The sequence below is a fragment of the Meles meles genome, chromosome 10, assembly GCF_922984935.1.
Source record: "Meles meles chromosome 10, mMelMel3.1 paternal haplotype, whole genome shotgun sequence".
Classification (NCBI taxonomy): Eukaryota; Metazoa; Chordata; class Mammalia; order Carnivora; family Mustelidae; genus Meles; species Meles meles.
In genome coordinates this window covers 99,302,764-99,325,778 of record NC_060075.1, presented here as the reverse complement: position 1 = coordinate 99,325,778, position 23,015 = coordinate 99,302,764, and the positions used below count along the sequence as shown (strand labels likewise).

Below are 23,015 nucleotides of genomic sequence, written 5' to 3'. Positions count from 1 at the left end.
TCTGGGGAAAAAAACAAAACGAAACCACGGAGCCCTTCTTCTTTGTAGAGCGGGCCAATTATAAGCAGTCCCTGGATGTTTCCGTTCCAGATAACAGACCGCCTAGGGCTTGATTACCAGTAATTGTTGCAGAAAATGCATGTGCTCCATGGAATGCTAATTATTTATATTCAGTGCTTGAATCCAGCAGCTGACAATAATTCTTTCTGAATTGCTATTCAGGCAAAGCAATTTAAGCCTGAGACCTAGGGTAACTTGTCTTCTGACGCCTTTGCTAAACGGTGGTACCTTTCCACCATTAGCTTCCCTTTTACGGTGTATTTTAAACAACCAACCTTTAAAAACCGAGAAAGTGAATGCGTCGAAGTAAGAAACTGAGGAAGGAGGACATGTGCAGGGGAGGGCAGCTGTGGACAAGTGTGAAATGCTCCTTTTGACCAAAGCCTTTGTGCTCCCGTCTCCCCCAGGACCAGGTGGAGCAGACGCCCCCTCTCAGTCCGCAAGATCTGGCGGGACCGGGCTTCCCAGCACCGTCCGACCGGCTCACGAATCACCAGGGTAAGGAGTGAGAAAGACAGGATGCCACGGATGCCATCAGCCCCGGCGGCAGCTTTGCCCCTGTGCTAGGACTCCGTATTCTGCGAAATTATTCTTGGCACTCACGGGAGAAAAATTCTGACCTTGGCTCTTTTCTGCTTTAAGGAAAACAAATTCTAAAACAGGAAAAAAACAAAAAACAAAAAAACCTTGGCTGCGATATCCTGATATACAGGTATCCCCTGCTTTTCGAAACTTTGTTTCACGCTCTTTGACTTTCATGAAAGATCTACCTCAGTACCTGTTTTTGCTCACTTAGAGAAATCCAAAGAGGATTTCTGCTTTTTAGAAACAAAGATTCACCACTGCTTTCGGGACACCAGGGTGGCTCAGCCTGTTAAGCGTCTGCCTTCTGCTCAGGTCATGATCCCAGGGTCCCAGGATTGAGGCCCACATCGGGCTCCCTGCTCGGCAGGGAGTCTGCTTCTCCCTCTGTCTGCTGTTCCTTCTCCTTGTGGTCTCTCTCTCTGACAAATAAATGAATTAAATATTAAAAAAAGAAAAGACAGGAAGACCCAGCATCGCTCTCACAGGGGGCCATTCTAAAGGCCGCGGGCACTGAGCAGGATGGCGGCCCTGCCAAGATCCTTCCCCGCAGCTGCGCTCAGCATCCAGCTGTCACGGCTTTGAGCTGGGAGCACCTGCCCTTTATCTCCATGTATTTTGTTCATCCGCGAGCAAGATCTGTCTTTATCGGTATCGGAGGAAGTTGAGACAGGTGGTTTTGGCTCACCCAATTTGTCCTATGAATGAAGGGTAATCGCTTCTCTGTCTTCCATCATTTCGGCTCAGGAAAAGTTTCATAGGAACACTGAGCTCCAAATAGCGATGAGGAGCCAACTGTAGTAAACAGAACCCCGAGGTCAGTTCCACACGAGTTATCTCAGGACACAGCACGGAGGGAACCTGACCTCACCGCTCAGGGCCCCTGCACGGTGCAGCCCCTTGATCTGGCTTCCGGGGATTGCCCTCCGGCTGGTGTCGTGTGTCTGCACGCTTGGCGATCCTCTGGCTTGCTGTGATGACTTTTACTCCCATTCTGTTCACTTCTGATGGGAGCAGCACAGGAAAGCAAGGACGGGGGTTAAAAGTAAATTAGGTCTGGGGTGCTTGGGGGGCTCAGTCAAACATCTGCCTTCGGCTCAGGTCATGATCCCAGCATCCTGGGATCAAGTCCCGTGTGGGGCTCCCCGCTCATGAGGGAGCCTGCTTCTCCCTCTGTGTGCTTTCTCTTGAATAAATAAAATCTTAAAAAAACAAAACAAAAAACAAAAGCAAATGAGGTCTAAAGGTACACACTTTGATATGGGGGAGAGGGGGCAGCCAGGGAAAGGAACAGTATGACTGGGGGAGGGCTCTGGAAAAATGCCCGCAGCTCATGGTTTGGATTACGGGAAAGGTTAAGTACAGTACAGGGTACGCTTTAGAGCTGGGAGGCATTAGAATAACCAGATTCTTAAAATGGCTTAATCAGAAGGAGGTTGAAATTTCGCAAAAATAAGAGCTGGGAGCTTCCCATGACATCTAAGATCCGTTTTCTCAAGTGTTAGATGCTGCGTCAAGCAGTCGGGATTTTCCTGTCGAACATAATGCTAGGGTCATCTTTGAGGACACTTGGCAACAAGAAAGAACACCGATTCGTTAATATGGATTTCGATACTTAGGGACATTTTAATGGATGATATTTCACTGCTTACTAGTGGTCTCGTTTAAACCAAAATAATCAAAATCTGGTTAGTAATATTCATATAAAAATCTATGTTGATGCCTTAATCAAAAAGTTAGGAAAAAATTATACTGAAAGAATTTTTTAAAGCTTAGAGCTCGGGGTGCCTGGGTGGCTCAGTGGGTTAAGCATCTGCCTTTGGCTTGGGTCATAGTCTCAGGGCCCTGGGATCGAGCCCCGCATCAGGCTCCTTGCTCAGCATGGAGTTAACTTCTCTCTTTTCTTCTGTGGCTCCCCCCTGCTCATGCTCTCTCTCTCTCTCTCTCTCTCTGTGTGTCAAGTAAATAAATAAAATCTTGAGAAAAATAAAATAAAGCAGAAACCTTTTTTAGGGTTTAAAACTAAGCATCCCATAGATGTCACAGCTGCTTGGTTAGTGGCCGTGAGGGTTGAGCACAGAAGATGGAGGGGGCTTCATGCAGAACAGAGCGGATTCCCTTCCTTGCTCCAATTACACTCCGACCTCTGAAACCGAGCATCGGACACGTCCCAGCACTTGAAGCAGGGCCAAAGGGAACCAACCAATGTGCCTGCATCCATGGCCTTGGATGCCTTTCCCTCCTGTCCGCAGTAACTCTGTCCCCACTGCATGTAAAACGGGGAAATCAGAAGGACGCACTCAGGCTGGACCACAGGCCAGATATTTTTAGAGAGTGAGCAGTGCCCATGCTTATTTCCGCTGGGCTGTAGAAGCCCCCAGCAGCCGAGGGCAGGTCAGACCGGGGAGCCGGGCAGCGTTCCGAGAGACAGCAGCGGTGCCGAGTGCCCTGCTCCATCCCCACACAGGGAGGGGTGGGAGGAGAACAGAGCAGAAGCCACCCCCAACGAGTCTGCAAACTGAAATCCTTAAACACTGAGAAGTACAACCCCCAGAATCAGCAGACCGCCGCTTTCCAGATGTAGCGAAGGTGGATCTGACCACAGCTTTGAAGGAAGCATGTGTGTGCTGTGCCGGGAGGTGATCGAACGCGTCGCGTCATAACGGACACACCGAAGCACAGTGGTGTGACGGGAACAGCTAGAGGGGAGAGTCCACGTGTTAGAAGTGAACGGTAGAGTTCCTGGCATTTTGAAAGTGCTGGATTCAGTCCAAGGAGAATTAATTGCAGGGTTCACCTCCCTCCAGCACAGATGGACCTGGGAAAATGTGAGTGGGCCCTTGGACACACACACTTACATGTCCTGGAGTGTGCAGGTGGGAGGGAGGGAGGATCCGAAGAGAGGCTGGTGGGAATTGGCCAGAACGGGACAGGCAGTCCCCAGAGCAGGCTCAAAGAACCACAAGGAAGAGGGAAGATTGATCCACATTGGGAATCATCTGGCAAGGTTCCAGAAAGCAAAAGGCAAAGAAAAAGTCTGCGGGGAGAACACAGACTTGCCAGCGCCTGGACGGCCATCGGATTGGCAGCCGGCACAGACCCAGCAAGTGCCGGAGGAGAGCGTGGGTGTTTCAGAGCCCTGAGGTGAAAGGGACCCTCCGTCTGGGAGTTCACACCAACATGTACTGAAAGCAAAGGAGAGCCTTTTCAGGTGAAGATTGAGAAGATTTGTGACTGGCAGTCTTCTCTGATTCATGCCGAGTTGTCCTTCAGAAAGAAGATCCTGAGCGCCTTGCAAGGCGCAGAGTATGGGAGGCGGCAACGCGCGGAGAAAGGGACGCCGTGTCACAGGGTCAGTTCCATACGAACTGTTCAACGAAGGTTAAGTTGAGCTTCGATAATTAGGTGCCCCACATGTGCGTGTGTGTCTTTTGAGGTTTGCTCTCTGTGTGGTTATATCATAGTATCATTTGAGGGTTTGCTCTGTGAGCAGTTACATAATAAGACTCCCGCTGGGAGAAGGAGAACATAGAATGATTTGAGATTGTGTTAGAAAAAGTGTACTTACTTACGTATTTTTTTTTTTAAGATTTTATTCATTTATTTGGCAGAGAGAGATCGCAAGTAGGCAGAGAGGCAGGCAGAGAGGGGGGGGGGGAAGCAGGCTTCCTGCTGAGCAGAGAGCCCGATGCGGGACTCGATCCCAGGACCCTGAGATCATGACCTGAGCCGAAGGCAGCGGCTTAACCCACTGAGCCACCCAGGCGCCCCCTTACTTACGTATTTTAAAGATTGTATTTATTTGAGAGAGAGAGTTGGGGCGGGGGTGTGGCAGAGGGAGAGAGAATCTCTAGTGTGGAGCCTGACATGGGGCTTGATCTCACGATCCTGAGATCATGACCTGAGCCAAACCCAAGAGTCCTATTCTCAACCATGGGGGCAACCCAGGCGCCCCCTTAGTTAACCCTTCAGTTATGTATTTTAAAATCTTAGTTGCAACTGAAGTATCGACTGTAGTTATTGAAACAATATGTGTATATAGTTTCTAATCTAGCAGAAAAAGATATGATGGGATCTATATTTAACAAAAACAACCAACATCAATGGAAAAGGAAGAAAAGTGAGATGTGAAAAATAAAAAGAATGTCAAGCAGAAAGTGCAGAATATGATTGTCGGAGTAATTCTAAGCGTATCTGTAACAGTATTAACAGTCCCAGATTCATAGAAATAGACAGAACCGTGCTCCCAACAGACTGTTGATTCTTTTCTAAAATCTGTGTAGCTTTTTAAAAAGTTGACCACATATGGGAAACTACACTAAATTTTAATTTATATTTTAATTTATTTTTTGCACTAAATTTTAAGCAATCTATTTTGTGCAAGCCACGTTCTTTGGCCCAGTGTGATTAAATTGGAAATCAAGAGAAAAAGTTCAAAATGAAAACATATAAACGTGTGTGGAAACTTTAAAAACACACCGTTTCCCCACTCGTGGATTACAGAGGAAGTCACAATGAAAGTACCAGTCATTTAGAATTGAGTGAAATATGAGTGTGCTGTAGGTAGAAAATTGTAGTAAGGTATTTGGAACTTCATTTCTCATCTTGGCAGGAAAATGGAAATTAGGAGCCTGACAAATAAAGAGTGCTAGGAATGTAGAGAAAGTATTTACAAAAACAGAGATCAGAAATTAAATGATGAGGAAAGATCGAAAGGGGGAGTAAAACCAAAAGCCAGTCTTTTGTAAAATCTACCAAAACCACAAGCCTCTGTCACAGACACTCAGGAGGAAGATGGGCGCACAGGGAAACCGCATGGAGAGCACGGCAGGGAGTTCAAACAACAACACAAGAAAACCATGAGCATCCTTGTGAATGTGAAAATAGGAGGGAAATGGATAACTGACTGCAAAAGCATAAAAACAAAACAGCCAGGGTGCCTGGGTGTCTCCGTCCGTTCAACGTCTGCCATCGGCTCAGGTCATGATCCTCGGGTCCTGGGATCAAGCCCCATGTCGGGCTCCCTGCTCTGTGCGAAACCAGCTTCTCCCTCTCCCTCTGCCTTCCGCTCTGCCTACTCGTCCTCTCTTTCTCTCTGTCAAATAAATAAAACCATGAGAGACTGTGGACTCTGAGAAACAAACTGAGGGTTTTGGAGGGGAGGGGGGTAAGGGGTTGGGTGAGCCTGGTGGTGGGTATTGAGAAGGGCATGTATTGCATGGAGCACTGGGTGTGGTACATAAACAATGAATCTGGGAACACTCCATCAAAAACTAATGATGTACTATACGGTGGTTAACATAACATAATAAATAAATAAATAAAATCTTAAAAACAAAAACAAAAAAAACAACAACAAAAAACCAAAGTGGCAACACCCAACGCTGGCAAGCACGTTGGAGCCAGAGAAAGTCTCATTCGCCATCGTGGGAATGCAGAATGGCACAGAGGCTTAGGAGGGCGGTTTGGCAGTTTCTTAGAAAACTAAGCTTACTCTTACCATACGGTCCAAGCAGTTGCGCACCTTGGTATTTACCTGGAAGAGTTGAAAACGTACGTCCACACAGAAGCCTACGCGGGGGTGTGCATGGCGGCTTTACTCATAATTGCCAGAAAGCTTGGAAGGCACCGTGATGTCCTTCATTAGATGAGTGGATGAACAAGTCGGTCCGTCCAGACAGCGCAGTATTACTCAGCGCTACGAAGAAAGGAGCTATCAGTCACACAAAGACAGGGAGGACGCTGGGGTGCGTATTCCTGTGTGGAAGGAGCCGGCGTGGCCAGTCGACATGCAGTAGGATTCCAAGTCTGTGACGTTCTGGAAAGGAAAAGCTGTAGAGACAGTCGGGAGACCAGCGGTTGCCAGGGTGGCGGTGGGAAAACACGGCCAGGCAGAGCCGAGAGGAGTCAGAGCAGTGGCTGTGTGTGACGTCATAAGGATGGATATATTTGTCCAAACCCGTGGAACGTTCAACACCAGCAGTGTTGACCCTAAGGTCAGCTGTGGACTTTGGCTGGTTGATGTGTCAGCAGAGGGTCCTCTGTGGTCAAACAAACAAACGAACAAACAGCCATTCTGGTGAGTGAAGTTGATCATGGGTGAGGCCATGCTTGTAGGAGGGCAGTGGGTTTGTGGGACATTCCCGTACCCTCCTCTGAATTTTGTCATAAACCTAAGACTGCTCCAAACACATTCTTAAAAACAAAACAAACAACAACAACAACAAAAAAGGCCCTGATCTCATTAGAAGTAAAAGCTATCATGGAGATTACCTAAGGAGACCAAGACTGTTTTGCCTGTACAGTGTTTCTGGAATGTTCTGTGACATGACAGAATGGATAGCTCTGTGAGTCGTGTGGATAGCACTGAGAAGTTTTAGGTACAGAATTTGGAAGAAATAAGGAAGAAGAAAGAGGAGAGCAAAACAAACCATAATCCAACTCTTGGCAAAATACAAAATCTTAATAAAGAATTAACTCTGGCAGAATGGAGTCTGTATTCAGTACCATTGCCTCAAGAGTGCTTGGGGTTTTGCAGTGAGTGTCACAAAACCTTGAAGAAGCAAATCATTGCTCTCTTTCCATGAGCTGTTGGAGAGGTAGAGAGCAGACCCTCCATTCGTCTTACAGTGCTCTATAGCTCTGCCAGAGACGGACAGCACAGGAAGTCCACATGTGGGCTGGGCGTATTTTACATTATCATACAACCCTGAAAACATTAGTCAGATGAACCCGTTTGCCGTAAACATCAAACACATGTTATAACCAGGTTGGGTTTATTATAATCATGGAAGGATGCTTTACCAGCGTTAGATGGAGAAGACCTTGACACATTCAAAGATTTAAGCGGGAAAAGTGGTATCTTACCAGTGACCATAAGAATATATACAATTCTACACTCCTGTAGTACAGAACAGGTGAGAGCAAAACCCCGACTAAGCCAGTACTTTAGGAAATCTCTGCAACCCGTCCCAAGCTTTCAGCATCCATCGTACACACAGGAGTAATATTAGTCGTGTCCGTGAAAACACGGGATCACACCCAAGTGCCTGCTGTCACTAGAGGTCCCAGCCAGTGCAACAAAATGTAAACAGAGAAACAGAAATGTAGGTACTGAAGCAGAGCGATGAAATCTGTGCCCGTTTGCAAAGCACCCAGACAGAAAGTCAGCACTGACTCTCAGACTTTTAAACTGAGTGAGTTCTTCAAGTTGGCAGATACAATGTAATATCGACGGATAAAATGTAACAATCGGAGACAATCAGGAAGAGGAATGTAAAAAGAAATCCCACTGACAGCAGTCACAGAACCAGAAGGGAGCTAGGAGTACATGAACCTTGATGACCTTGTAAGTTGCTGCTGAAGGACATACACAAGATGTAAACAGTTGGAGCGCTCTCCTGTGATCACGGATCTGAAGCCTTAACTAGCGAAGATGCTGCATGTTATCAAATGTGTCTTTCAATTTAGCGCACGTGGGGCCATGTTTTGCAGAGTTTTGGTATGACTTGTCAGATAGCTTCTAACTTTATTTCTAAGACCTCTCTCCACCCAGCGTGGGGCTCGAACTCACAACCCTGAGATCAAGAGTTGCGTGCTCCGTGGACTGAGCCAGCCGGGCGCCCCAGATGACTCATAACTTCAATGTGGACGAGTGATAACAAGGCTTTTTTAGGACCCATCGCAATTGGGAAAGCGTGTTAGTGATTCAAGGACGCATAGACCTAAGGACCAGAGTAGATGTGTCATAAGGAGCACCGTGCATTTTTGGAAACTCGGTGCAGCTCAGGGAAGTCCCGGCAGAGCAGAAAGGACCTATGGGGCCGGGTGGAGGGGGAGGTGGATCCCTGCTCCCATCCTGTCCTTCATCATCAATTTCAGGCCAATTCAATCCCTGCAAGTAGAAAGGAGCATTTTTTAAAAACGTAGCCTCGAGAGAATGAGTTGTGAGAATCTTTATACCGTCAGGCCAAGAAAGCACTTTCTAGTAAGACTCAGCACCACTGTAAAGGAAGAGTGATGTTGGAGGATACGAGACACACATGTGCGCAGGGAGCAGCGTTTCAAGCACTGACTGGCCCACTCCAGCCTGGAAAAAATCACTGCCGTGCAGTTAACACGCAGACTGTTCGTAGCCTCAGTTTATTTTTAAAACCCTCTGAATAAGAGAGACGATCAAATAGGAAACCTGGGAAAAGGCACGCACGGGAAAGCGTGCTGTGTGCATTTGGACCACGGACACTCGTGGCAGGTGGGAGATGTGGCGCCAGAGCCGGACCTGGCCATGGCCGAGGCTCCAGGCCTGGGGTTGGGATAGAAAGGCACAGCTCCCTCTGTCAGGTGTGTCCAAATGCCCCCTGCTCTCCTCTGCCTGTGGTGCCTCCAGCCCCGGGTCTGGACTGAGCGGGCTTGTGGGTGGACCCTCCTCCCTGCCTCTCTGAGCCACCCCCCCACCTTTGCACCTGACACCAGGTTCAGCACTCGGGTTCCTCCTAACAAGGTGCCCTGGGACCACAGGACCGAATGTGATGGAGGTCCCAGTGCTGTCCTTTGCCTCCTGTGATCTGCAAGGCCCCCTCAAATGCTCTGTTGAGAAGCCTGAAGGTTTGCGCCACTTGTCTGATGGCGACGTGGCTGGCTCTTTGCAAGGGACCTGGGATTTAAAACAAAAGACTCCCAGTGACTTTCCTTGACCTGTTCTTTCTCTCTGGCGGAGAGGATTTAGTGCTTGAGCGTTTATTAGCTTGTTCCGACCTAAGCAGCTTATTTTTGTTTGTCAATAGCTGTACACGCTTCACACGTCTCTCTGCACCGCCCTGCAGGAAGGATTGCATTTTCCTTTAAAAGACGGTTGTTTTATAATAGCTAGAATTGCTCTTCATAGTCTTTTGAAGATATGCCCCAGAAGCAGCTTATTTAAAATCAGAAAAGACCAGGGGTGCCTGGGCGGCTCAGTCAGTGATGCAGCTGCCTTCTACTCAGTCATGAGTAGATCGAGCCCCACGTCTTGCCGACATTGCCCACGGTGCCCAGAGTCATACACCCAGCGACCCTGGGGCTCCCAGGGAGACACCAGAGTCCAGCATTTGGCTTAGATCATCTGTCTGCCAAGTGGAAGAGACCAGAATTAGAAAAGAATGCCCGTAGAGGTGAAGTGGATTGGGAAAGGTTGTTTTGTTCTGTGTCTTCCCTGCAGGGAGCCTTGGCCAATGTCACCGACGTGGGGGATGGCTAGGCTCGGGGCCCGATATTCCTTGACTCTTATTTCTTCCAGCAGCGGCACCCCAGGACCATGGGTGACTAAGGAACCACGTCATGGTTTAGAATCTTCAGTAGCAAATACCAGTCTCACGTAATTGCCACAAAATACCCTAATAGGACAGTGGTAACTTGGAGTCCAGGGCTAAAACCTCCCGCGTGTCTCCTGTGTTTCCGCGGAGTCATTAGAGCTGCGGATCGGGAAACTGAGCCAGAGATGTTCTGTCACTTGCCTAGCAGTAACCGAGAGGTCACTCAGTATAGAAGTAGAATCAAAGCCACGTCCATGTGTCTTCACGTTTGGGGGTAACTTAGGGAAGCTTGTGGTCTGCCCCTGATCATACAGGCTGTTCCATGTGTTACTTTAGGGACCATATTTTCCCTGTCTCCTGACATCGTGCATTTCTCAAGCAGAGGAACCATGTCTTACCATGAAGGTTCTGCTCTAATGCCTTGTTCCTACTTCTACCTTATAGATTGTTATTTAAGGAATTGCTGAAAGCATGTGGCTTTGTGGGTTCCAGAAAGGCCCCGGGTTCCCACCCCAACCCTCCAAGTGGGAGGCTCTGGTAATTCCAGGCGACCAGAGACCTTCCCTCCTCATGGTGGTCTTAGGAGCGTAGGAGGTGAAATGACGGAGGGTGAGGTCAGAAAGTCAGCTAATTAGACTGTGGCTCGACTGTAGCTTTCGGACCCGGCTTGTGTCATGGTTCTTTGGATGTCTGTTTTTTACTCTATTATCCATGATAATAGAGTATCATTTCACCCACTTTACACACATACACGTGCATACATGTAAAAGTAACTCTTGTTTTCTTAGTTTCTTGCCCTCACAGGGAAATGATGCTTTCCCCTGAAGTAAAGTTCTTTGTCTGACGTGCTCCACAGAATCCTGAACAGTAACGAATATCGGCCTCTGGTTGGATATTGAAGCCAAAGTTGATTGTGATTTTGATGCCTTCACCCTCCCGCCATGCCTACACACCTTTCCTTAGGGCTGAGATGGCAAAAAGCTAGGAGGAAAACCATGTATAATCCTTCAGCCACGGAGTGACATCTTTCTGCCTTTCGGAAAAAGAAACGCATTCAGGCCACATCTGATCGCGTTTGCCCACAAACGGTGGTGGTTAATGCTTCTGCAGTATCCATTCCAGTGACGATATCGTAGACATCCTGAAAGATGGGCTGTGTTTCTCTGTCCTCTGTTTCTGACCTGTTCAGGTGACTTCCCTGTTAAGAAACAGGTTCTTCACCTGCTAACCAGTAAGTTCAACTGTGCTATGCAATGGACACTCGTTATCCCATATTTGCAGAGGAGGAAACCGAGGCCCAGAGGTCAGAAGAGTCACCCAGATCATGCCCTGCGGAGTAGCAGAGCCGAGTTTGGCCCTGGCCGGTGGGCTCCCGACCCCCCCCACCCCTAGCTGCTCGGCCTCTGGAGTTCACCCTCCGTCCTTCAGGGTCTGCTCGTGCCTTCCTATCCTTCCTACTCCTTAGGGTTTTTAATGCGTCAAAATGAGATTTTAGAGGAAGGGGCTGAGTTTTCCTTGTTCTCAGAAGCAGCCAGAAAGGTTGGACCCCTGCAGCCCCCTCCCCTCTCCTGGACCTGCGCTTTCGCCATCTTTTGTTCTTGGAAGAGTATCTGTCTCTATGGGGAAGACAGAACAAAAAGCCACGGAGGCACCTGCTTGCTCTGTGTTTCCCGGCAGCAGGTGAGCCGAGGACCTCCCCGTTCCCAGTTCGCCTTTGGCACTGAAACAGCGCACGTCGCCGTCTGTGATCCACAGGTCTCCGCTCTTACTTACTTCCCTGATGCTCTGACAACTCACGCCACGCATCCCCGTTTCCTTTCAGCAGCTCGTTGGAGCCTGTTAATGTTTTGTGCTTCCTTTGCTGTCGGGGCGCTCGCTGCTCATAGAGGGCTCTCTCCCCGCGAGTCCTGCACTCTTCTGCGTGTTGGGTTTTCTTCCTCTGGCTCCTCACCTTTCCTGTTTCTTTCTCTTTTTTTTTTTTTAAGATTTTATTTATTTATTTGACAGACAGAAATCACAAGTAGGCAGGGAGACAGTCAGAGAGAGAGGAGGAAGCAGGCTCTCCGCGGAGCAGAGAGCCCGATGCGGGGCTCGATCCCAGAACCCTGGGATCATGACCTGAGCCGAAAGCAGAGGCTTTAACCCACTGAGCCACCCAGGCGCCCCACCTTTCCTGTTTCTTACCTTCACTTGACACACATCTGTTGCTTATCTAGGCCACGGCCGGCTCGGGGACACAGCAGTGAGCAGCGAGGTTTTAATTTATTAGCCATAGAACACGTGGACCTTTGAGTCCATCTGAAGACGTATCAGTGCCTTTTTGGAAGCGGTGGATGTGACTTAGGTATAATTCAGTATTAAGATCAGTGACGGAAGAGTATCCTTGGTTCTGAGCCAGAGGCAGACATTTAACCGACTGAGCCACCCAGAAGTTTCCTCTTGAAAACTTCTTACACTTTGTTCTGTCTTGTAGTTTGCCGAGTGCGTGTCTGTCTTTCCCATTTCTTTCTAGGTTCCTTGAGGTGAGACCAGGGATCACGTTTTCATTTTTAATCTTGGAGAAAAAACAGACTAAAAAGAATGTTGGCTTTTAAGGCTCACGGGGGCAGGAACTGAGGGTCCACCAGGAGCTCTGTGACACCTGTGTTTTCACCTCTCCGAGCCCCGGTTGTCTGATCTGTGACGTGTGCATGATAGCTCGTAGTTCGTGGGTGTGGTGTGAGCATCGTGCGAGCCGATCCCAGCAAATGTTCCTGTGCTCCCCCCCCACCCCCAACCACGCGGTCTCTCTGAGTTCCTCCTTGACCAGCACACAGAGCAGTGGACGTAGCAGACAACGAAGGTGTGTCCGGTGGGATACAGAATCAGACTCTGGCGAGGGCTAAGTGTCTGCTCCTTGGAGATGCGAGGAGGGCGTCCATGGCTTGAGAAATGTACCTTACTTCTCACCTTCCGTCTGTAAATGGAGCTCTTCCCGGTGCGGAGCCTGGCTTCCCACCAAGCCCCAGTCCTCCTGTTCAGTGTCTCTGGGCGACGCCATGCGGAGCGAGGGGGACTTAGGATCTGTGAAGCCGTGTCTTCTCCTGGGAGGTGCAGCTGTATCCACAGTGGGGCGGGGAAGCCAGAGAGAGACTGTGGCCGGGAGGAAGAGGTGCTTTCGGAGGGAGAGAGATTTCTCACGGTGGGGATGCCCCAATGGGAGCGGGGTGTTGGCCGCTCTTCCGGGATGGGGACAGAATCGCATCCTTCTGTCCTCTCTGTGACCGCAGGGATGACCCGGTAGGCGCGACAGGGCCAGGGAGGCTCACACGGGCACAGCTCTGGCCTGCTAGGTAACGCTTTCTGCACCGTCCCCATGCCTGGACACGTGTCCTCCCTTGTTGGAATTATTCCGGCATTTATCTACCTGGTGGCTTCTGTGTCACCTGCCTGGCAGGCCTTTTTCCAAGGAACTACAGGATCGGAGGCTCGGCGGGCACCAGAGGGTTTTAGAATGCTGCCTGACTGGCTTTCTAGAAAACTCAGCAGCTGGATTGACGGAGGCTGCTGACTCTGGTGTTTAGGTCTTCAATTTCCTGAGCACCTGTTGGGTGCTGGGTTCGAGGTTAGACAGTGAAGCAAAAGTGAAGGAACATGAAGTTCCTAGTCTTCCAGAAACTCAAGTTGAGGGAGGTGGGGGGGGAAGTCAAATGTAAGAAGGAGGCAACATGTCCAACTCCAGAGGTGGACAGATCGGGATTGGATTCTGCAGCCCGTGTCTGGGGAGCTGAGTGGCTCCGCCTCAGTACCTTCAGCCGGAATCTGGAAAATACCTACTCAACTGGTTTCGTAAGAGGGTGAGGAACAGCCTGGGCTGTGAGGTACCTGGCCCAGGACCTGGTGCTTTCTAGGAGCTCAGGAAATGGGAGCTTATGTTTATCAGCATCATCAGTAGAGAGAGTAGAAATCAGACCCGTGGCCTCCCCCTCCCGTGCACACCCTGCCTGGGAGATGGCTGCTTCTCCTGGGGCACTCATCCAAAGGTACCACTTCATTTCTCTTAATTGAAAAATAATTACCATAAGAATAATAAGCCCTTGAATAGGACCACCCTTCCTTCCTTCCCTGACCCAGCTCCAAGGAGTTAGTTGCAGAATGAATCTGGGTGAGACTCGGGAAGCTGTTTTCACAAACCAAAGCTGCCCTGTCACCCCCGTTCCTCAGTCATCCAGTTGGAAAGGGACGCGGGATCCAGATTCCAGACCCCGCCTGCCCCATCCAGAGTGTCCTGTCTTTCCGGTGAAACCCCATTTCCCCCAACATCCTGGAAAGGCAGCTCCTCTCTCCTGGGCATTTCAGTTCTGGGAGCTGTGCCATTTCTTGGAATCGCCTAGTATGTTCCCCTGGAACGACTTTCCCCATCCTAAGGCTTTGGAAATAGGGATCTTCTTAGAGCTGAATGCCCTCTAGTTGACTGTCTTGCCTGTAAGCAGAGATCTCGGTTTAAAACGCTGGGGCACCTGGGTGGCTCAGTTGGTTAAGCCACTGCCTTTGGCTCAGGTCACGATCCTGGAGTCCCAATCGAGTCCCCCATCAGGCTCCAGCTCCACGGGGAGTCTGCTTCTCCCTCTGACCTTCTACCCTCTCATGCTCTCTCTCTCTCTGTCTCTCAAATAAATAAAACCCTTTAAAACAAACAAACAAATAAAAACACACACACACACAAAAAGCCTCTCCTCTTCTGCCAGGAGTGAGCAGAACCACGCGGGGAGCTGTGTCTGGCCTCTGGGACACTCTTCTGCCGCGGCCCCTCCCCCAGCTGTGCCTAGTTCTCTTGGCCCGATGGCACAGACGGCGCCCCGTGCTGCTGTTACCTCTCGCCCGTCCCTGTCCTCTCTTGGAAGTTGCTCCGTCCTGGGCGGGATTCCCTCCCGTTGGCTGCAGGTCTGGCACTTGCTTTCTCTGCGATGTCTCCTCTGCTGTCCCTCCCTCACTGGCCACCGCCTGGGAGCAGGTTCAGGGTCCCCAGGGGAGGTAATCAAATGTCATCGCCTCCCTTGCTACTTTGTGTCCCCGGGGAATCCTTTTACAAAGCAGCTTGGAGGGACGTGGTTACATTCAGGTGACGAGGACCCCTGTCTGTTTTGTTAACATTTGCGTTTCCAGTACCTGGAACGATGGCAGGTATGTAGTTGGTGCCCAGTAAGTGTTGGTCGCATGAGTGAATTTTACGCTTACGGAGTTAAATTCACGGAACCCGAGTGTTCATGTTGAACGAGGTAATAAAGACTCACCGGTGTCTAATTTACCTTTAAAAATGTGCCTTTTTTGTGAGGACAGTGCTAGCGATGGGTGGACTTTTGGACTGTGACCTGGATTCTTCCTCTTCAAGTCCAGTGTTCTTGGACTGATATTTTTAGGATTGATGGCAAGCGAGAACCTTCCAGAATGACCAGCTGTTTATGTAGCTATGTGCGCCCAGTGTCTGCCTGCTTTATGATGTAATGGAAGAATGAGGGGTCCGGACCAGACGTCTGGAGAAGAAACACGGTCAATCGTGAAAGAGAAAGACACAATTAATTCTGTCTTTTTTGAGTGGTATTTTCTGGGCCTGGTTCTGTCCCAGTTGTCTTCTAATAGTACAAACAGAGATTGCACTCCTAAGTCTCTGCTTTTTTCCATAATGTGTCGCTGAGGTCCTTGGTCCTTGCAGGGTGGGATGTAACTTCTCTGGGGTGGAAACTTCTTTTCCTGTGCTGTATGTTCCCACGCTCAGAACACCTCAGTCTTAACAGGCCTTCAGCGCTGTCTGGGTGCTTCGTGAACCCGTGAGGCAGGACAAAGGCCAAGACAGAAGGCAAGTTTGCACTCTGGCTGGGTGGTCCTCCCCAGACATGGGATTCTGGTTCTTGAGTTTCAGCGAACAGAGTCACTGAGCGAAACAAGGGGCTTCCCCTTTTCACAGGTGGTGTTGCCGGGGTTGGGGGGTGCGGGGAGAGGAATGGAATCATTTGACACTTCTCTAAAACATGGATTCAGCCATGAATCTCACTGAAATCAAAGTCCGCTGATAGCGATTAATCATTATCTTAACTTTTTTTGCATGTTTGCTTTGGTGGTAGAGGTAAGTGTCTGGCCACAGGGATATCAGCCTTCGGTTCCGGGATCTGCCCCGGACTTTGTGGCTTACCCTTCCCCCCGAGGATTGCAGTGTTCTGGGAGTCCCATGGCCCTGGCGGTGAGAGGGGGGCATCTATCAGCATGGGGACACAGGGCCCAGCCTCCCTCCCTGAGAGCCCCTGCAGGCAGCATCCTGGGCCCGTTCTAGCCCTGGCCGGGAGCTGCTCTGGGGAGATTTGGGAAGAGCTGTTGGCACAGCTGGGAGGCGTCTTGGGCTCTCTGTGTTGCTGTAGGTTCTGAACACTACGGTTGAGTTTTGCACAAGCCGTCCTAAGGTGCACACATGAACACTAGTGGGTTGGGACACCTCCTCGTCCCATAATCCATAGGATTGGTGGAGAAGCGTACCTATTTGTATCAAAACCTAATGCTTGTTAGGAAGTGGGGTCCACATTTAGTGCAACTTAGAAAATAAGCAGCCTGGTCCTGGACCTTCCCAAGATGGTCTTCCTGGGGTTACCAGGTGAGTCACCCAGGAAGTCACCTCTCTTCCTCCTCCCAGCCTCCATGGCCTGGAGATGTCCCAGTTCTTGTTTTGCCTCCTGATGAGGTTCTGGCACCCGTCTCTTAGATGGAGTATTTCTCTTCTGGAAGATACCCTTGACTCCTCTCCATAGCTAGACCCGGATCCCCACTGGCGGCCCTGGGCCCCATTCCGCATCGGCCCCCAGCAGCCCACCCCTGTGCTGGTCACCAGGAGTGGTGTCCACACCGTCTCCTCCGCCCCGTTGTGGAGGAAGCTGCCTGTGAGCGGACACACCGGCGCTGTGGGGGGTGGCCTGGGCTGGAGGACTGCCAGACACGTGACCATCACGGCAGGGTGGCACGGCCCAGGGCACCCTCGTGAGAGCAAGCACTTTGACCCTCCTGAAGGAAAGAGTGTCAGCGGTTCTCACTGGGGCATTTCCGCCAGCAGCTGTGGGACCTTGACCCCACCAAACGTCAGATTGTCTCACTGCTAAATGTTAAATGGAAGGGTTATGGTACCTGTCATTACTTTGCAGATTAACATTGTCAGCGATGTGAAACGGAGAGGCACGTGATAAGCCCTTGGTAATTGGGGTAATTAGTGGTGACAACCACTGATTTGCACGTGGACACCCAGCTCCGATGTCAGGCCCCCGGCAAGGCCGCTGGGTCACCGTGTGACACACTGAATCGACACTTCTTTGGGCCTCGCTTTGCCTAGCCGTGAGGTGTGAGATTGGCGCCTCTTAATTCCTGAGACCCTCTGGAGGTCTTCAGCTTTCCATGGGATGGCAAGGACAAGTTGTGCGTGCGCTCGAGCTCTGCGACGCAGGCTGCCACATCTGTAGATCGTTCAGGATCGTCCCTGACCCCACCGTGCTTGTGGGGACCCAGGACCGTGCTCCATCGTGCCCAGCACAGGAGCAGGAAGGCCAGTGCTCAGTGATTCCTGGGCTCGAAGCTGCATCGGGTGTACTGGGAAGGACAGGGAGTGGGGTGAGCTGCCACAGGCTGCGAGAGCGTAACGTTTTCCAATGTTTGCCTTCAAAGTTCGAAGGTGCCTGTGAACTTGAGTATGGTAGCCACCAGCCAGTCTTTCGAGTCCCTCCTGGGCAGCAGTGTGTGCACACAGCCGGGGGCTAATAAGTGTTAGAGTCGTTCAGTCACAGACTCCTTCCTGGTGTCAGGGTTTTGGGATTGTGGGACTTGTCCGTGAGGGACTTAGGATGTCAGCCACTCCTTCCTGTGATACCGATCCTTCTCCATCCGTGGCTAACGCGGGTGCATTCAGGGAACATGCTTTGGGCCTGGTGTGGGGTGTCTGCGGAGATCGTCTCAGTGATGACCAGAGCCCAGAGACCACAAAAAGCATAGGCAGGGCTCCTTTTCAGATGTGCATATATGGTTGTAATGCAACACACACACACACACACACACACACACACACACACAACCAGCTTGTGTGATAGGCATTTTCTCAATTCACAGGCACTGACCATGTCACTGGCCATTGTCTGGGAGAGACGGGTAGAGAGATCATCATTTCCCACAAAGGTTGGAAAGCGAAGTTTCTCTTCTCTGGTTTTTGTTCCTTGTTTCAAATCCTACATGCCTGTAGTAGCCACTGAAATAAAGCTTTGTGGGATGTATTTTATTTTTTTAGATGACAGGAATTGAAAGTTGCCTTTGTATCTGGAGCTGTGGAGGGGCGATCTCTGCTGTTAGGTTTTCTGAGTATCTTTAACTATCATGAATACAGCAGGCCCACTCTCTCTCCAGGGTAACACCCGATTTCCTCCTGCTGCTTACTTAAGCCCAGCGGTGCCAATTAAAGATTAAACACTTGTGGCAGGAATCTGTGAGAGTAGAAGATTAATTGGTGTGCAAAAGGTATGTCAGTGGAATGTTGCGTTCTGTCTGCACAAGGTTTAAATGGCTTAGAGGTCATCTGACATAACTTGCCAAGGGAGCATGGTTTAGGTTGCAGTCTGGACCTCTCATTCCTGCATAGATAGAAATGTATAAGAACATGGGCCTTGGGCTGCCTGGGTGGCTCAGTGGGTTAAGCCTCTGCCTTCGGCTCAGGTCATGATCTCAGGGTCCTGGGACCGAGCCCCGCATTGGGCTCTCTGCACAGTGGGGAGCCTGCTTCCCCCTGTCTGCCTGCCTTTCTGCCTGCTCGTGATCTTTGTCTGTCAAATAAATAAATAAACTCTTTAAAAAAAAAAAGAACATTGGCCTTTAGGTGTGTGTTGGGGACTTTTCAGCCCTAGCGCTGTGTGTAAAGAAAGTTCCCTTTTCTTCTCTGTGCTGACTCCACACCTCCATGCCCCAGATGCGTGGGCTTTCTTCCCCCATCAGGCTTTCTCTGACATCCTGCCGGATGTGCCCTGTGGTGTGTGGTTCCATCCTGACGCGACCTGCTTGGTTCAGTCATTGCCTGGAGCAGCCCGTGGAACTCAGGCAGATGGTGTATTAGTTCGAGTACTGGTTTGTTATGAATGATGCAGCACAGGAAGTCAGGTGGCAAAGAGGCATTGAGCAAGGCAGGGGAAGGCGTTCAGGACTTCTGTGGGGGGCACACCACCTTCCCAGCACCTCTCTGTGTCCGTCTACCTAGAGGCTCTGCAAACCTTGTGGGTTTGCATTTTCTATGTGGGTGCTTCACCCCATAGGCATGATGGCTTAAATCTGATGAACTCGACCTCCGGCCCCTGTCTCTTGTTCCTCGAGGTCAGGGAGTGGGGCTGACCCTCCCAACCCTCTAGTCCCACTGTTGGTCCCCTCGGCAACCAGTGCCTGTCCTGTGGTTATTTGATGGCTTCCCCCCAAAGCACCTGATTGATATCAACTCAGGTGTGGTCGAAAGGGGGCTTTTAAGGGACACCTGGGTGGCCCGGTCAGCGTCTGCCTTTGGCTCAGGTCATGATCCCAGGGTGCTGGGATCGAGTCCCGCCTCAAGCCCCCTGCTCAGCAGGAAGTCTGCTTCTCCCTCTCCCTCCCCCGCTTCCCCTGCTTGTGCTCCCTCTCTCTTTCTCTGTCAAATAAATAAAACCTTAAAAAAGAAAAGAAGAAGAAGGAAAGGGGCTTGTAATGAATAAGAGAATGTTGTATCACAAAAGATGATCCTCTCGCCTTTGTGAAAGCTCGGGAGCTATTTCAGGAACCACGAAATACCAAATATTAGAACAAAAAAAAGGGCTCCCGTTGCTGTTAGGGCTTAGGAAATCATAAGGCTCTTAGGAGCCATGTGCCAGCATCGTGGAGGCCAAGATCTCGACTTGCCGTTCTGTCCCAGCCTCACCAGTGACATTGATGCTTTTCTTTGCCTTCTTGCTCTTAATAACCTGTCACCATCTGGGGTTTTCGCATCTAAGCAAGGGTGCTGGGCCCATTGTGCTTAGGAGCGTCCCTTCTGTATGAAGATGGGAGGAGGCAGGGAGACCGTGCGCGGTAACAGGTGCTCATGTGGGTCTGGGGAGCACGGACAGGCCGTACACGTATCCTGAGCACGTCGGGCAAGTAGCGTTTCTGTGAGGGGCTACGCAGCCCAGTGTCCTCTTTCTATTCCAGAGGTTCAGGAGGACACTGTGTGGTGAGGTGGGCCCCACAGGGTGCAGTGAGGGGGCCGGGTGGGGTGAGAAGGGGGAACCTTGTCTCTATCTCACGCTGGCCTCCGCGCCTGCGGTCAGCCGGTGAGCGCCTGGCCTCGTCCTGGCTTGGTTTATGGAAGACGCGCCCCGAGTCATCCTTGGGGAGCCAGATGCCAGCTTGTTTCACCGAGTTTAGATCTATTTTAGAAGTGAAGCAGTTCAATCGTGGCACGGAGGCCAGAGGCACATGGGAGCTGCAGATCAGATGAGCTCCCCAAATATTTGAGACAAAAGTCAGCATCCAGTGTGGGACTTGGTTATTTGAGGAGGCAAAATAACTATTAATAGCTTGATTTACAGCCGTGTTGTTTGACCTATATCTGCTGCACGTCCGTCCTCAGGAGCCCGTGTGACGTGAGATTGTGTACGTGGAGTTGATTTCCCTTCCCCTCTGCGTGCCTGCCAGGGCTGCCGTCTCGGGGAGGTATTTTGGCGTGAGGGCTGCACTGATTAGACACTTTATCTTAGCACCCGTTTCCAGAAGCATCTGCCTCGTTCGTGCCCAGTGTTTGCTTCTCCACAGAGGGGCCCTCATGGGATGGTGGTGATCCCCACAGGGAAGGAGTAGGGCTGGCCACACCACGCGACGTGCAGAATGCGAGCCGTTCCAAGCGTTTCTGCAAGAACTGACCGCCACCTCAGTAACGTCTTGATGACTTCCGTAATACCGTCGTGTAGCACTTTTTTTTTTTAATTTTTTAAGATTTTATTTTTTTGAGAGAGGCAGAGAGAGGGGAGAAGCAGGCTCCTCCTGAGCAAGGACTCGCGGGGCTCGATCCCAGGACCCTGAGATCATGACGTGAGCCGAAGGCAGAGGCTTCACCGACTGAGCCACCCAGGCGCCCCCTCCTACAATGATTCTATTACCTAAACAGATGAGATCCTAATTGAGCTACAGAAATTTGAAAGTTTGTCAAAGAGTGAGATTTTTTTTTTTTTTTCCTCCTGAGTAGGATATTTTAGATTCTTTAAAAAGATTCTTTAAAAGGTTTCGATTTTGCTGTAAGAGCTGTGGAAAATACACAGAGCTGGGGACATGGCGGTATGACGGCTGGATTTGATTCAGGAAAATTACAGCCTGCTACCCGTGTGTGACCAGAGTCACCTGGCTTTGTCTAATGTCTACACATCCAAATGTGAAGGAGGTCTGTCCGTCATGCTCCTCAGAAGAGGGACACACCTTGCTTTGACCCTCTGGGGTTTTTATACTTCACCGTCACACTGACTCTGAGGAGTGTCAGAATGACGTTTCGTTTCTGAAAGCAGAGTGGCCCTGACTGCAGAGAACGGTGACCCAGGTGGGAGGGACTTGGCTGGCCCCGAGAAGGAGCAGAAGGGCAGGACGGACGGAAGACACCACTGCCAGGGGCTTCCATAGGGGAAAGATAACTCCAGTGAAAACCCACCTGGCTGGGGGGCAGTCAGCACATTGCATTTTCTCAGAAGAAATGTGTCAGACGGCGAGCCTGTATCTTGGGGGCACAGAAGTGGAAGCAGTGGCCGCTGTGTTCTGCTGGATTTTCTCCGTGTTCTTTTCTGGATTTTGAGGACATGTGAGCTGCAGCTGGGGAAAGCCCACCGGGCCGGGGTGCCCCTCAGCCACCCCGCCCACGGCATCCAGGGGCCTGACCTGAGGCCGACTCGGGAACTACCGTGAGCTCTGGGCTTCACCCCTCACCGGCTCTTAAAGGGTCCATTAAGGGAGAAATGCTGGGTTGTTCACGGGATGAGTTAGGCTTGTTTGTGTTACGGAGCTCAAATCAGGCGACTATTATGTGGCAGCCAAATAGGAGTGTAGGACACATTCTAGAACTTTCTGGAAGCCCCAGACTTGTGAGCTGCAGTGTGACTTGTACTTGGTCTCGAAAGTGAGTACCCTGAGCTGTCAGTGAACACACAGCTGAGGGCGGTCCCCCATGTGGTGGCCGCTCTCTTCTGGCCCCTGCTCCTCGGTTTGCAGATGAGGACAGGACACAGGAGGACAGAGTGTGTGCATACCTCTCCCTCCAGGGGTCCGGATTTTCCATGAGCCCCACTTGTCCCGTGAGCCTCCCTGCCCGGAACTCTGAGCAAGACTTCTGCCTGCTGACTCTGGAGTTCTCCTTCGTGATCGATTAAGTGTTGATCACACGGTAATGATGAATTATTAATTCAGCACCTTTGTCCTTTTACTGCCTGGCCACAGGATTAATCTTTGATGCTTCATAACCCCAGCTAAGGCAGCATCTTTCCCCTCTCGTACAGACCCCTAGACATGCAGGGCCCTGCTTGCAGGTTTCAGGTCGAGATGTAGGTTTGGTCCACACTGCGCGTCCCTGTCCACTGCACTCAGACAGCGCTCGCTGGTCTTGCTTCCTCCTATTTCAGAAGCATCGGCTCCTCTCTTGTCAGTCCATCTGTCTGTCCTCAGGACCCAGTGGGAGTCATCTGATGCTTACTGTGTATAGCACCCATGTCCGGGTCTTCCTCAGACGCCTGCCCTGGCACCGTTGAGGGGCAAGAAGCCGAGGGTCTGTGGCTTTTCTGCTTCTGCTTCGTCTTCCCACAGCTGTTCTCCACCCCAGCCCACCCCCAACGGGCTGCACGCCCTGCCTGGCTGTAGCCTTGGGGCCCCCTGCACCGCCAGACCCCATGCCCCTTTGGCATCTGTGCCAGACATCCTCCCTCAGAAAGTTTTTGTCGCTGTTCAGTTCTGCTGTCTTCTTGGGCCCTTTTCCCTGAAGAGTGGGGAAGCCGAAGCAAAGGCGTAAATCTTTAAAGAAAGAAAGGTCAATTCCAGGACCGTACGAAATTGACATCTCTC

General features: G+C 50.7%; 1 protein-coding gene across 7 annotated transcripts in view; it reads left to right on the top strand.

The window, feature by feature from the left end:
* The window catches only part of GRB10 (growth factor receptor bound protein 10), a 174,734-nt gene that overhangs the window by 77,816 nt on the left and 73,903 nt on the right, over positions 1–23,015 (top strand). For 6 of the 7 annotated variants that reach the window (XR_006820515.1, XM_046020843.1, XM_046020840.1 and 3 more), the window contains one exon: positions 468–558. The exons of the other annotated variant lie outside the window; for it this stretch is intronic. Coding sequence is in view for 4 of the 6 variants with exons in the window: in XM_046020840.1 (XP_045876796.1) it covers positions 468–558 (91 nt within the window). In the remaining 2 variants the exon portion in view is untranslated. The remainder of the gene's footprint in view (positions 1–467; positions 559–23,015) is intronic. 7 annotated transcript variants of the gene reach the window in all.